The sequence below is a fragment of the Arachis ipaensis genome, chromosome B4, assembly GCF_059453495.1.
Source record: "Arachis ipaensis isolate K30076 ecotype BB chromosome B4, ASM5945349v1, whole genome shotgun sequence".
NCBI lineage: Eukaryota > Viridiplantae > Streptophyta > Magnoliopsida > Fabales > Fabaceae > Arachis > Arachis ipaensis.
Genome location: NC_142439.1, coordinates 6,748,651 through 6,765,372, shown reverse-complemented (window position 1 = coordinate 6,765,372; position 16,722 = coordinate 6,748,651). Strand labels below are relative to the sequence as shown.

Below are 16,722 nucleotides of genomic sequence, written 5' to 3'. Positions count from 1 at the left end.
TATCGGACCAAATTTTCAACTATACTATAATATAAGGTGCCATATGTGACTCCCTAAGTTGAACCAAATTAACTTAAAAGATTGCTGAGTGGAAGAAAGGTACTAACATGTGGGGCTTCACTCCCATGTCTTGTGTGGTGTACAGATAATTGGCCCTACCACTCCTTGCTAACATATTCTTCTATCAAACGTGTCTCTTCTAATCCAAAAATCATGTGGTTAGTTAGTAATCTTAGGGTTTCACGTTATGATTATGGCCATAATCATAAACTTTAAAAGAATATGGAGAGGACCCTTTTCTTAATTTACAAGTTAGTTTAGGATTCAGTTGGAAACTACTTAATTCTTAATATAGTATTAGGCTTCCAAATTGTTAATTAGATTATTGCTTGTGATTGAATTAAACTTACTCAATTCATAATAAATAGTAATTCTCTTGGTGGATATATAATCCGTGATTTTTTTTTTTTTTTTGAGCTTATTACAACTTTTTAATTCACCTTTTTTTAATTATTTGTTTAACATAGAAGCCCTAAACCCTAAACCCTATTGATGCATTCTTTACTTTCAGTGTACCACATTAAAATTCCTAATATTTCAAAGGATATAAACGAGATTACCACAACTATATAAGTATTAATATTTTGAAGAATTATTTTTTCACTCAACCAACAGTGGAAACTCAGGTGCAGTCGATTTCACGTGAAGTTGATAATTAAGAGCCATTAAATGATTTGACTGATTTGACTCAATTTTCATCTAACGATTCTCAACTATCAAATTCACGTGAAGTCGACTTCACATGAATTTTTACCATCAACTAATACATTGAAGATTAAAAATGTTAGTTTGCCCTTTTATTTTCGTTAGGTTCAAATAAAAAGATTAATAGGAAAATTATTAGGTATAAAATTGGTAAAGTAATAATAACATGGCTTAGACATTATTCCATAATGAATGGGTAGGGCTTGAATTCCAGTCCGAAGCATCAACATGGATTTGAGCCTTGGCTATATATATATGTAGCAAATATAATAATTGTGATGCTAAAACAAAATGACATGAAAAGAAAAGAGAATATAATGAATTTTGACTTTGGCAGCTTTGTTGCATGTATTGAGGGAGAAAAGGAATGCATGGAAACTAGCTAACTAGGCAAACGTCTTGAATTGTCTTCTAAAATGATGACGAGGAAACCATTCAAAGCCTTAGCAAAAAATGTATTAGCATAAAGAAAAAAGCACTAGTCACTAGTTAACTAGTGCTTAGAAATTTTGATGTGAGATGTGTCATGTAATTAATCACTAGTCACTTCAAAAAGTGATATATATTTCCTTTACATTCTAGAGTTTGAATAATGCTCCTTTGGGGTCACATATTTCATAATAATGCTCCATTTTTGTGAATTTTGATGACCTATTAATAATAACTAACGTGGAATTAAAAGAAAGAATAAATTACTATTTGTATCCATGAAAGGTACAGACGCTGACAAATGTATCCATATAAGAATAAAACGACAATTGTAACTATAGAAGATGGTTTATGTGTGCCACAAGTACCCTAACATAACCCACTTCTGGGTACTTTTGGCACACGAAAGCCATCTTCCGTGGTTACAATTGTCGTTTTATTCTTATATAGATACATTTGTCAGCGTCTATATATTTCATGGGTACAAATGGTAATTTATTCTTAAAAGAAAAGTAGGATTTTTAACATGGAATATAATATGCCTAAGAAACCTTCAAAATGAGAGTACCTAACGTCCAATTACTATTGTCTTAATGTCTTTTACTCTTTTTGACACAAGAGTGAAAAATATCATAAAAATGGAAGCATAGAGTGGGCTATAAATCCATATTCCTTAAGAGATTATGCAACAAAGAAGAAAAAGTGAAGAAGGAATAGACCCACACCTACTTGGAATGGCAGCCCAACATGCTTTAATAGGACGCTTTTCATTTTGTTATTGGTCCTTTCCTCAACCCCATTTGCCACAAATAACAAGTTTTATTTATATACATAGTTTATGATTTGAATATAAATATTGTCACCTTAATAATCTATAATAAGCTTACAATGTGGAGAAGTCAATTCATGTTCTAGCACAAAAAGTAAATACTCATGATGAACTTTGGGATAGATAGTAGTATCAATCAAATAATATAACACCAAATTAAGATTTGTCATTGATATTAAATTAAGAGCTCTATCTTTTTTTCGAATGACAACACCAACAACACTTGTAGAAAAGCTGCTTGCCTCCTTTAAGCCTCTTATGAAAGTGTTTGTTACCATCTTTGGCTGTTCATAAGTTATACACTGTGTCATAATCATTGATTGATTTACCCAAAAAGGATTAGTAAATGTCGTTTTCAATTTTGGCACAAATTGCCAGTTACTTTAACATGTGCCACCATGCTAACTATTATAAAGATTTTCTAATTATTAACATAAAATCTAATTATCCATTAAAATCATATATGAAATAAATAAAGAAAATTTACGTATAAATAATTTTATTATAGACATGATATATAATAAGACTCAATAACATTGTTTAATCTATATTTAGTTGACACTACCGGACGAACTAAGATTTTATTGTTGTTGTATTAACATAAAACCTAATTGGACATTTTAACAAATTTATATTTCTTAAAAGATCAATTCTCATCAGTGAAAAAATATATTCTATATAAAAAAACTTATTTTATATATATATATTAAAATCATCAATTAAAATTAGTCATCATATATTTATAAATAAATATATTTATAGTTTAATTTATTTATATAATATTTTATATCTTAATATATATTTTATATTGATAATTGATTTAAGTAACTAATTTTAATATATACTTATGTATAATTATAAGTAATATGATAGCTTATTTAAATTCTTTTACAATATAAAATAACATACGTTATAATTAATTTGTAAATTAATTGAATTGGTTGAATAATTAATTCATAGTATTGAAATTTAAATCTTGTCTTATACTAATAATAATTCATTGGCAAATAAGGACCTGTTTGAAAAGCTTAAAAATAATTTTTTTGAGCTTTTAACTTATAAAAAGTAGTAGTATTAATTTCTAAGAAGTTATTTAGAAACTTATAGAGAAGTTAAAAAAAATGACTTCTCTCATAATACTATTACTTTTTATTACATTTTTATAAAATAAGCACTTTTAAAACTAAAAATCCAAATACAAAATAACTTATTTATAAATTTATTTTAATATACTCATTTATTTCTATTTAATTAAGTTATTTTTTCAAATTGGGCCTAAATCTCATTAATCCATTACTTTCTCAAGTTAATATAGTAAAACTAAACTAATAAACTATGATGCTATAGTAATAGCAGGTATAGTAACAAGTTAATATGACTCGTCAACACAACTTAAGACTGAATTATTGGTTTTCAATTTTTAGATATTAAAGTGAGTCTCTCCTATAATTTGATGCAAGATTAAAACGAACCTAAAATTATTCGTATCTGGTAACTGTTTCCAGTTGCCACACCATTCTTATCCTTATGATCGCTTCATTTCATTCATGGTACTATTTGTTTAGGTGCAATAAATCCAACTCTCTACGGTAATTAATTAATTTTATTGAAAATAATTTCTTTTTCCTTTTTCTTAATGTCAATCATACAACTGTCTATAGACGTGACTTAAAGTGAGAGAATAGCGAAAATGAACGAAACAGATAAAAAAAATTAACAAAAAAAAAGAGAAGAAAAAAGGTTGCTTGGTAGAGGGCTATGGTAGCTAGGGTTTGTGTGACCCCACCATGAGCAGTGACGTCTCTCAAGTCTCAACTTTGCGTTGCTTTTTCTTCTTACGCTCTTGTGACGGATTCGCGTACAAACTCCTTTTCCAACCCTAACCCTAACCCTAACTACATCAACACCTAACCAACCAATACCCTTTTAACTTCCCATGTGCCCAACACTACTACACACATGGCGGGACAATTACTTTCTTTTCTTTTTCTTTTTTCATATATTTTTTTTAGATGAAAGATTTATCATTAAATTAAAAAATCATAACTGTTATAATATTCATACAGTAACTATTGCTTTGTTGGTTTTTAATCTATAGTTTCATTCAATGATATATATATATAGTTTGATCGGATTAAATATGTTTTAATTTATCAACGTAAGTTGACACAAATAGATGAGGGTCTGTGTTTTTTAACCATCTCTTTCGAATTCAATATTAATTGAAAGATAAGAATGAAATTTGTTTGTTTGGGAGGGTCGTCCACTTTATCTTTACAGTACCCAAAAGATTAATTATTAGACTTTCGGCCTAATAAATACGCTGGTACAAAAAAAAATATGTTTTAATGTATACCATTATTTTTCATATAGTATAAGAAAATTTTCAAGTGTACTAAAAATACTAGTGTTCTAGTTATTTTAACCGTTGATTTCAATTAATATATATTATATATATTTTATAATTCAGATCAACGGTTAAAATAATTGGAATACCGATATTTCTGGTACATTTGAAATTCTTCCGTATAGTATATAGTATAGCACACCAAATTGGATAACTGTTTAATTGGCTATGTGAAGTTAAGGGGAAAAAATAATTAGTATTAACTAGTGACGCTAACGACTTTTATCATCTGTGGTAAATTACTTTAGTATTTAATTTTGTTTATAAAAATTAGTTAATATTAACTAACTGAAAATTAGTTTTTATAATTTTTTATTTAAAATTATACTTTATTCTAAATAATTTTTTTACTATGCTTTATATTTTAGAAAGACAGATAATTAAATAATAATAACAAAAAATTAAATTTAAAATAAAATATTTTAATTTTAATTAAAAATTAGATAAAACAAAATAAAACTTCTGAGATAAAAAATGAACTATTTTAAATGTTAAGAATAAATTAAGATTTAAACTCATTTATAATTTTTTTTTGTTGGATACAATTATGTGTCTGTCTAGAAATGTAAAAATACATTGAGATAGAATCAAGACCTCAATTATTCATATCCCATACGCTGTATTCACTATATTCGTTTCATATATTATTAATAAAAATCGTATATTCTTTAAAGCAAAGTGGTTGGTTATTATTAAATTATACAAATTTGTTTTGTGCAAGCTATATACATGGCTTCACTTCACAGTTGTTAAATCAAGTGGATTCTTAAATGAAGAGAGAATTCATGATCAATTCTGTACGAAAAAAATCTGTCAGGAGATTTAGGACCCACTGATTGGATTGATCGTCGAGAGGTAAATTCATGTGTGTGTGAAGATCAGAACCAAAAACTGGAGGATCAATGAAGTTATTAAATATGATGTGGACATAGTTACTCTCTTATTGACTGAAAGACAAATAATTGGTCTAACATATTTAATTAATTATACCGTAAATTAATTAAACTTGGTTGGGTCAGTTTTATAAACAAATTATATTCACTTATTTTTAACTACTTTTGTTAATTATGAAGAAAAAAGAAACACATTAGGTCATTTGATTTAGAAATTATAATTATAATAGTGTATTTGAAATGAAATAATACCTTAAAATAACGTGTTAGACTTTACATTAGACTCTTAATTTTTATTAAACACAAATATTTTGATAATTACTAAAATTATAATTTTTAACACTAAATTAACATTTAATTTAACTACAAATATAAATAATTAATAGATAATTATCTAATTCTTTTTGTTCTAATTAATAGCCTGATTAAATTAACTTTTTCTTCTTTATATGATTTATTTTAATTTATTTCAATTTAGATATACAAATCAGAGCTAATTTTTTAGTCAATCTATTTTTATTATTAAAAGATTAAATAATTTTACTAACATAAAAAATAGTCTAAATATCATTTATTGATATTTATAAATTTGGACCATTTAAAATGAGGCCCACAATCTAATTTAGAATAGTACAAGACCTGACTTCGTAAAATATTTCAAAAATGTGTTTGTGTTTTTTAAAATCACAAATTTTTTATTTTGTATTTAATAAATAAAAAAATTACATATTTATATTTGTAATTTTCAAAAAATAAGAATAATTTTTAAAACATATAAAGTGAAATTTTAAATATAATTTTACTAATATAACTTCATATATTAATTAATATTCAAGTTTAATTCTTATATTATCGTTTATTATAATATTTTAAATTTTAAAATTATTTTACAAAATATATTTATTATTGTTTGTACTTATTAAAAATTATTTTTATTTAATTTATCAAATATAAATATTAAAACTTTTAAAAAAATCATAATTTAAAAACTAATTTTTATAATTTATTTTTTAAAAAAAATTATAAATCAAGTTTAAGTGTTGATTTTAATTGATTTATTTAAATAAAAAATATTTTTATTAAAAAATATTTTTTTTTTTAAAAGTGAACTATATTTTATTTTTTAAAAATTAAAAATGAAGACGTTTTTAATATTTAAATTTTTTTAAAATTTATTTAAATATAAAATAATTTTTGTTTATTTATTTAAAAAAAATAAAAAATAATTTTTTTTTTAAAAACAATCCAAAATGACTCTAATTCATAAAATAAGATTAGTCGATTAGAATAAAATTAAAAGAGATTAAGGGGGAAATTAAGATTTTGCTTGCTGATTATGTTGCACGCGTGTTAGCTAGATGTATGTGCCACTTCAGCCAAAGACACAAATTGATAACTTCATTTAAGTGGCGGCCAAACTGTTACTACTTACTACCCCCTTTTGTCTCTACTATCTACCCTTCACCATTCACACACTCTTCTATTGCTTTTCTCTCTCTCTCTTTCTCTCTCTACCGCAAACAAAGTTATGAAGAGTATGCTGTTGGAGATTTGGATTTTGGAATTCAATTCACATCCAAATTTTTCTATTAAGAAAATTTGGCTAACTTTAATCAAATTCAGTTAATTTTAATGAGATTTTTTTTAAATAATATTAATTATATGGGATGATATTAATTGGTCTTATAAAGTTGTTTGCCTGGTAAAAGGCAGACATCCGATATCTCAATGCAAATAAATGGGATGATATTAATTATATGGATTTAATTAACATGCGTTTTAAAATTATTATTAATATATTTAAAAAAAATAAATACATAACAAATACGTTAAAAGATTAAATTTTTATACTCTTATAAATTTTTTTATTTGATAACTTGAATATATCTAAAAAATACAAACATATTAACTAAAGGTGAAAACTCACGTGCAGTCAACTTCACGTGAAGTTGATAGCTGAGAGCCTTAAATAATTTGAATATTTGACTAAACTTTTATCTAATGACTCTCAGTTATCAATTTCACGTAAAATTGGCCGTACCAGTTTCCACCTTTAACTAAAACCCTTTGAAGAGAGTTGAAGTTGGGGAAGGAATAACGTTTTGTGAATGGATTTTGGAGTATAGTGGTGTAGTGCTATAGTTGGAAATGATTTATTAGTCCTTGACGCAATGTGTGTGCGCAATAACTCATAGGTCCTTTCTTAAGTTTCCCGTGTCATTATCAGGTGCTGATAAAATCAGAACTGAGAAGCTCAATTATGGAGGAAAAGTGGAGCTTTCAGGGGATATCTTATGATAAAGAAACAACTGCTCTTTCACTCATTTTATACCGCTGAAAGGAACATATATTCCATATATAAACCTACCCAAAAATGGACATTTATATATAGAACAACACATATTTCATTTTTCTTTTTAATATATTATAAAATTCTCAATTCACATCTCTACTTTAACATCTTAATCCTTAATTTTTGTCTTCAAATTGCTTTTCGTACTTATAAACATTTAATTTTTTGTTCTTATAGGAATATGGATTTCGACCCGAAAAAGAAATGGGAAAATGGGATATGTTCAAATCTACATTACTTCTTCTGATAATCATTTATTTTCTTGCGTGTATATATAATTGACATCAACATCAAAGAGATTCCTTAATTCTGGCACCAAAAAGAAAATGAGTTTCCTGTATAAGTTTAATATAATGGTAGTATTAGCAAATTGACAAGATGCATGGATCGGAGTTCCTCCAGTGTGACATAGTTTTGTTTGTGTGATCTATTCTATAAACAATTATATTAGATTTATACAAAAATATTAATTATTAAATTATTCATTCTTATAGAATATATGTTAAAATTTAAAATATATATTAAAAATAATTAATATTATATATATTTATACATAAATATATAATAATCGATTTAATAATTGATTTTTAATACACATGATATTTTTGTTATACAAATTAATGTTATATTACCTTTTGTACCTAAATTAATAATATATATATAATAATGTTCAATATTTGGTAAGTCTAGTCTCATTCTCATGCTTATTGTTTATACATGTCACTGATTTAAATTAATTTCATCCGAAGGTTATTTTTGGAATTTTGGGTTACTATTTTTAATTTTCATTGATCCAATGTTTCTTCATGTTTTGCTCATTTTTGAGAACCAACATGTGATTGGTTAAATTGATAAGCACTTGGGTTCATTTATCAAAATTGTTATTTATTATAAACGTAATTTGTCTATATAAATATATGAGTTTAATTTTAATATTTAGTAAAACAATTTACAAAAGCATCTAATTTAATTATGTATATAAATAACTTTTAATAAATATAAAAATTAATTATTTTTTATTGATACAAAAACATACAATTAAATGATTTCGTATAAAACTCTTTTATGATATCATTACACAAAAGTTAAATTATCGTAATATATGTAACAATCATTTAGCAAAATAAAATTAAAAAAGGAGCAACAATGTCTGATTAAAGAAGTTGCTTATTGAAATTAATTTAGATTGATTTAGTGTTCAGTTTACTTGTCTATTTAAATAAATGTAGATATTAAAATATGAAAAATTTTAAGAGCCAATAATTTTTAATATTTTTTATTATTTGATCAATATAAATATTAAATTGTTTTTAATAAATAAATTTTATTAATTTATGTGTGTAAATTCTGAAAAATATGAGTACAAATTGTATTGATTCATGTATGTAAATTTTAGTAAATATAAATACAAACTATGCTTCTTGTATATAAATTCTTGTAAATATAAATATAAATTATTGTTAGCTAATTACTAATAAAAAATGATAATATTTATTATTCTTGTAGTATTTCTCATTAAATACTAAATAAATACATTAGAGATCAAATTTGAATATAATTTTTTACGATTATTATTAAAAAAATAAGACTTTTTATAAAATTTGATAATTTTATATCAAGTGATTTTTTTAAACAATTATTTAACTGTGAATTACTATTTTTTTAAAAAATAAAAAATTTAAAGATAAAATTTTATTCTAAATTTATTTATGTATCTTTTAAATATTTATTCTAATATTATCATAAAAATTCAAAAATTAAATACAAAAATTTTTAAATCTTTTAGACATGATTTTGTAGACGACATCGAAATTTTTTACCAAATGTACTTTGAATTACTGGTAATTTATCCGGCAAATGTGTCATCACTTGTGGTTGTGGGTGCAATAGGAGGAACGCAACCTGATCTCTCATGATTTGCAATTTCTTTGATAAAACAAAATTTAAAGCCTTGACGTACGGAAGATGTCGTAAGTGTTCCATAACAGCAGAATCCCATATTGATTTCGATTTTGAATGGAAATGAAAATGTTGATTAATTATTAATTAATTAATAATTAATTAATGGCACGCTTGAGCACCCGATGGATATGATGGGATGGTTTGTCTTTGACAGGTTGCCACCGCCCATTAGGGTGGCCTGAGGTTGAGATGCTGTCATACAAAGTCCACCAGATCATAATTACTATCTTCAAATTAACCAATTTTTTTCTCCACCAAATCCGTTGTCGTTTCCACCCTAGACTTACCAATCAAAATCTATTTTACTTTTTTTTATGACAATTATATAAAATATTTATTGTATTTTCTCTATTGAAATATTTTATAATTTTCTGATAGTATTATTTTGAGATAATATAACATATACTTTAATAATAAATTTTGGATATATATTTCACACGGTTCTCTCTTGTTGATTTTCATTTTAAACAAATTAGTCTTTAATAAAACAAAACTGATAAATTAGATATAAAATTATCTTTTTTTAAAAAGGTTAAAAATAATTTATCATTATTTAAATATAATAAAAAGTAATTTATTTTTCATTTGATTGGACGTCACTACTATATATATTAAAGAACCAACAAGAGAGTTTACAAAAATATTAAATTTTATTGTGTCAGTTTTGTTTTTCACAACAATTTATTAAAGAACCAACAAGAGAGTTTACACTTCTAAGAACAATGCCAAGTAAAAGTTGAAATGCATATTTAAATTACATCAATACTATATGACCAACAAATATTATTAATTTTTGTTAGTATTTAACTAACAATAATTTATATTTATATTTACAAAAATTTTATACAAAAAAATATATAATTTATATTTATATTTATCAGACTTTTATATTCATAAATTAATATAATTTATATTTATATTTTTTAAAAATTTATATATATAAATTAATAAAATTTATTTATTAAAAATAATATAATATTTATATTATTATTCAAATAATAACTAAAAATACTAAAAGTTATTGGCCATAAACTCGAGAGTTTCTCTTTAAACTATTATAACATTATAATATTAGATACTAGTGTACGTATGAAATGTTTTTTTTTTTTTTTTTTTTTTAAACGAGGGAAGCGAAAATATTGTAGTTGAAGTGAGAAGATGTAAAGTATTTGTGTGGAGATTTGAAGCGTGGGAGCAATAAGAATAAAGATGCAAAAATAGATAGATGGATAGACAGATAAAAATAAAATAAAATTGATGAGCAGGCTGATGATGCAGTCTTTCATTTGATTAACGGCAACATAGATACATAGATAGATAGATCAATTCTGAAGAGATTCCTAGACACCTACCAGTCTACTACGACCCTGCTGATCTCAATAATCTCATCATTATTAACTGATTATTAATAATATCTATGTAGCAAGTCAAGTCAAGTACATAATAATATTTTAGATTTATTAGAAGTGGTTATTAATTAATAATAAGCATTGATAAAGTATAGGGGTAAGTGATGGGAAGGGGGGGACAATGTGAAGCGACAATATGGAATTGCTTTCAGTTTTCACTACGGTATTTTTACGGGAACTAGTGATGCTACCTACGCTACTTATTATTATGGATCCTCACATATATAATTTGCAACAAACCTATGCTCCTATACACACATTCCCACTGTCCCACATACTTTACCAGCTTTAATTATTTCTCGTAGACTCGCGCGCCTTTTTATTTGCATGCTAAACATTATTAATTATACGGTGAATGTTATCTTACTCTCTCTAAAGTAATATGTAAATTATTTTTTTAATATGTCATATTTTAATTGGATGTTTATTTTAACCTGAGTTAGTTTAATCTTATGAGAGTTAATAATATTTTGGAAGACGGTGACGGCCTGACAGAAGAAGAAAATGAAACACCCAATAAGACGATGATACTTAGGAAGCACAACGACGACGATAAAAATAAATACTTAATTCAAATATGACACATCAGAAAAAGTAACTTACATGTTACTTTAGAGAGGATAGGATAACATTTACTTATATATTACTTCAAGTCAAGAATAATATTTAATTAATTAAAAAAAACACACACAAGAACCTGCTGCCACTTGAATATTTATGTATGCAGCTTAATTAAGTGAAAGATGAGTTGTGAAATTAATAGTTTAATTAGTGGATTGATTTGAGAGTGGGGAGCAAGAAGAGGAAAAGGAAGTGGTGAAAGAATATTAATTAAATGAGTGGAGAGATTGGCATAAAAGAGAGAGAGAAGGTAATTGATTCCGTGCCCCATAATAAAACCTATCTTTCTCTTCATTCAGTAGTGTAGGTAACTTGTTTTCGTTTCCTCTTCATCCTCGATTTGATCGTTCTTTCTTTCTCTCTTTCTCTTTCTACTGCTATTGTTTGTATGGCAGAAACAGCAGTGTATCAGTGGCAGTATAGAGAAGAAAAGAGAGGAGAAGAGTTTTCATTGGGAAGGTAAATCAAACCCCCCCTCCCCCTCTTCTCAACCCTCTCTCCCTCCATCTTTATGAGCAGCTGCAACTACCTGCGTGAGTGAGTTAATCCTACCAACACACACACACACACACCCATTTTCCAAAGGAAATCTCTGCAGGCTTTGTTACTGTACTGAGACTGAGAGCAACAACTATCACTGTAGACACTACTGTTGTTGTGTGTTTAGGATTGTTTCTGTGGAAAAAGCAGCCTCATTCTTTTACCATAAAACCCGGGAGACCCCTCCCAACATCATATCCATCCAGCTATGGAAGCTGAGGGTGGTAGCTCTAATGGTGGCCCTTCTAATTGTTTCATGGCTTTTGGAGAAAACAACAACAGTAGTAGTAATAATAACAATAACAGTGTTAGTGGTAGTGGCCTATCTCCAATGATGATGATGCCTTTAGTCACTAATTCCCATCATCCAACAAATAATAATCTTATTCCTCATCAAAATCATACTTCTACTTCTAATAACATTGCAAACCTCTTCCTTCCCATGCCTACTTCCAACACCAACAATAATAATACCAACACTTCTTTCATGCTTGAAAACAATACTACTACTACTACTACTACTACTACTGGATTAGGGTATTATTTCATGGACAACAATGGAAGCTCTTCTTCCTCTTCTCCTTCTTCTGCTGTCAAGGCAAAGATCATGGCCCATCCTCACTATCACCGCCTCTTGGCAGCTTACATCAATTGTCAAAAGGTCAGCAAGTTTGACTCAACTTGTTGTATTCTATCTCAAAACAGACAAAAATATTTTGGACTCATCATCATCACACCCCTTCAAAACCATGCCTAATTAATTTCTCCACACACCTTTTTCATCACAAAGTTCGGATCTTGAGATTACTGTATCTTACAAATCATAAACTCAGAACCCTATTTGAGAGGTTTATTTTCTCTTTGTTGCAGGTTGGAGCACCACCTGAAGTGGTGGCAAGGTTAGAAGCAGCATGTGCATCTGCCATGTCAATGGCAGCTGCAGGAGACACATCAGCTTCTTGCCTAGGTGAAGATCCATCTCTGGATCAGTTCATGGAAGCTTACTGTGAGATGCTCACAAAGTACGAGCAAGAACTTTCAAAACCCTTGAAGGAAGCCATGATCTTCCTTCAAAGGATGGAGTCTCAGTTCAAGAATCTCACCATCTCTTCTTCTTCTAGAGATCTTGGTGATGAGTCCTACTATTTCTTAACACTTTTATTTTTCAGATTTATTAAAATGCTATATTATTAGTCTTCCATAATTTTCAAATTCATGCATGCATGTTCTTGATTAATCTAAAGTGGATTGAAGCGTCTACTTTTACTTTACTTTTTCAGCTTTAATTATGATCTTTTTGGTTTAACGTTTTGGTGACGTTATCCTTCTGAAAAATGATGTAGTTGTTTTAATTTGCTTACCCTTTTATCTTTGTTCAAGAGTTTCAAATATCACTACTAAGCAAAAGGTGCCTTTGCTCGAAACGTGTTTTATTCTCTATGATGTATGTGTGTGTGTGTGATTCTCTTTGTTCTCGGTGTTAGTGCATTGAATGAACTTTTGTTTGTATCTTTGCTAATTCTTCTTCGTATTCCTATTCCTGTGTGCATGAATTGACATGTTTTCAGATAAATGGTTTTTGGGAAATATAAGTGTTTTATTTTTCTATGTATTTTCCCCATTTGATGTGTGCAGAGACGTTCAGTTTTGCTGGTTTTGCATCTTTATTAGAATTGTGAAAGATTCTATATTCTTCTATATACTTAATGATGATTTCATGTGTGTGAGGATGAACAGGCAACTAGTCCGTGAATTTAGGGTTTTTTGAACTAAATATATAACCTAGGGATTAGGGTTTCTTGTTTCTTCTGAAAATTGGTAATAGCAAGGTTTTACACTAAACAAAAAGGGCACACATAATGAGTTGTAACAGTGATGAATTTAAACATTTACAATTTTTGCATGAAATGTTTTGAGGATGAACCAATTTTACCAAAAAATATATAAGGGGACTACTACATCATTTTGATTTCACTCAATCAAAACACATCACTTTATAAATGTCATGTAGATGATATGATATCACTTTTTTTTTGTCTTAATAATGATAGATTAAGAATTTTAATTTTATTTATTTTTCAAAGGTCATGCATCAACTTTATTTATGTGATTAGAATATATTTGTGTAGTGTTATGTATGCGTATGATTTCTCAACTAGTGTGACTACTATAGGTATTGAAATAACTATATATTCTGCGTATATTTGTGTCTGCGGGTGCAGATACATATTCTCATGCTTGTTTAGTGTACATGTTCATGATGTTATATATGATAGTGATTTAATTATTTGCACACACTGTCAAATCTAAACAGTGTTCATGGCTGGTTGAGAATATACAATTGAATGTGACAACCATTAATACTAGTCAAACTTTGCTGCTATAATGTTGATGAGTATTACTATGAAGAAAAATAAGTAGGAGCTTGTTTATAGCATATATGCTGGCTTGTATATGTCAACAAGACCAAGCTTTTTGCTGAATCAATGTTTTCTCATCAAGCTTCTAACTGTGATGGGCCAAAATAAGTACATAGTGTCTTTCTTGTAAAGCCTGAAAGATTCTATTTTAGGAGAGCAACCAACAGTGTTTTCTTACTTACTACTTTAGCTGCATGCTTTTCTGGTTTATGATTTCAATTGTTTCATCTTCCATGGTTAATTACCTGCTTTCTTTGGTTGTTTTTAGTCAATGTCTTGAGACTAAATACATAGAGGAAAAACAAAAAGCTTGCATTTTTCTTCCTATCTCTGACCTACTAATGTAATTGGGTAGACTAAAGAACAGGTCAGTTTTTGTTAGTATATAGAAATAGAAATTTTATATGTTTTTATTAGGGCTCATTTGTGATAATAGAGTAGCCCTTCATATCTTATTTTGAAAAAATAGACTAAGTTAATCACATTATCTCAGGGTGTACGGTTTAGGGCCACTGTGCTTCTTGAAAAATGAGTTTCTATTTTCAAATGTTTCTTTGGCCATATTGGTCTCCAGGCTCTTTAACCTATGCATTAATTTGAAGTTATATACCTTCCATTTTGTTGAATCAATTATTTCCTAATCATTGTGTTCTGTACTTATCTTCATCCTTTGTATTTATAAAATCAATCACTTAAGTTCTTTAAAATTTATCCCATTCATGATTCTTCTGTGGCTTGATATATAAAATGTATGCTGCTATTTGAAATAATGGTGGCACTTATATGGCTTTAAAGGCAGCTACTACACTCATTCATTGCCTTATTTTCATTTTTTTTGTATTGGAGAAAAAGAAAGTGAACAATGTGTTACTTTTTTTTATTTATTGTCCTATGATTTTTGTACCTTGCATATTCTGTCTGAATTTGGTTGGTTATATGTACTTTTCTACATTGATTGAAGAGTTGACTTCATTTAAGTTTAACCATTATTAAAAGTGTCTAATTTGCTATAGTTGAACTGTGCTTTGTTGAGGGAAAACAATTGTTCTGTCCCATGTGTCTCCTTCCTTTATCATGGGTAAATTTTCACATGTTTGATTTTGGGAAGAATCATGTGTAATGTTGAATATATGATATGATGTTGTTACAAAATTGTGAAAAATGAAAAATACAAAGTGTGGGACACAAATATGGGACAGAAGTCTTTTAGAGGAAAGAAAAAGACTCAGACATGAGAAAATATACAATAAATAAGTACTTTATATTATATGATTTTTCAAATAATGGGTGGCTAAGAAACTAGTTAATTAATAGTTATATAGTAATTATTAAACTGATGCATGAAACATATGTAGTGGTTATAACATAATTGAATGGTTCAGGTAGCAAGGAGGCAAATGATGGGAATAATGGATCATCAGAAGAAGATGTAGATCTACAAAGCTTGATAGATCCTCAGGCAGAAGACAGGGAATTGAAGGGTCAGCTTCTTAGAAAGTACAGCGGCTACTTGGGAAGTCTGAAGCAGGAGTTCATGAAGAAGAGGAAGAAAGGGAAGCTTCCGAAAGAAGCAAGGCAACAATTACTTGAATGGTGGAGCAGACATTACAAATGGCCTTACCCTTCTGTATGTATCATTATTTCCTTGTAAGAATAATTAAGCATCTTGCATGCATGCAAAATAATTATTATCAATAACACATTATTGTGGAATTGTGTAGGAATCACAGAAGCTGGCTCTAGCAGAATCCACTGGTTTGGATCAGAAGCAAATTAACAATTGGTTTATTAATCAGAGGAAACGCCACTGGAAGCCTTCTGAGGACATGCAATTTGTGGTGGTGGATCCAACCCATCCACATTATTACATGGATAATGTTCTTGCCAATCCATTTTCCATGGATCTCCCCAACACAATGCTCTAGAAACATATATAATTATCTCCATAATCATCACCTTGCTTAATTATATATGTCTAATTAATTAATTAATTATTAATTGCAAAGCAGTCATAAGCTTATTGTGTGATCACTTAATTAAGACCTTAATTATTTATACTTATCCTGTATTATTATTATTGTTATTATTTGTGTG

At 27.6% G+C, this 16,722-nt stretch overlaps 1 protein-coding gene across 1 annotated transcript; it reads left to right on the top strand.

The window, feature by feature from the left end:
• The first annotated feature begins 11,905 nt into the window (after positions 1-11,905).
• Positions 11,906-16,703, top strand: LOC107637542 (homeobox protein SBH1-like). The gene is made up of 4 exons (XM_016340949.3): positions 11,906-12,869; positions 13,079-13,337; positions 16,011-16,255; positions 16,350-16,703. Exons 1-4 carry the CDS (start codon positions 12,417-12,419, stop codon positions 16,551-16,553), a joined length of 1,161 nt encoding a protein of 386 aa, XP_016196435.1. The 5' UTR covers positions 11,906-12,416; the 3' UTR covers positions 16,554-16,703.
• Positions 16,704-16,722: the final 19 nt, after the last annotated feature.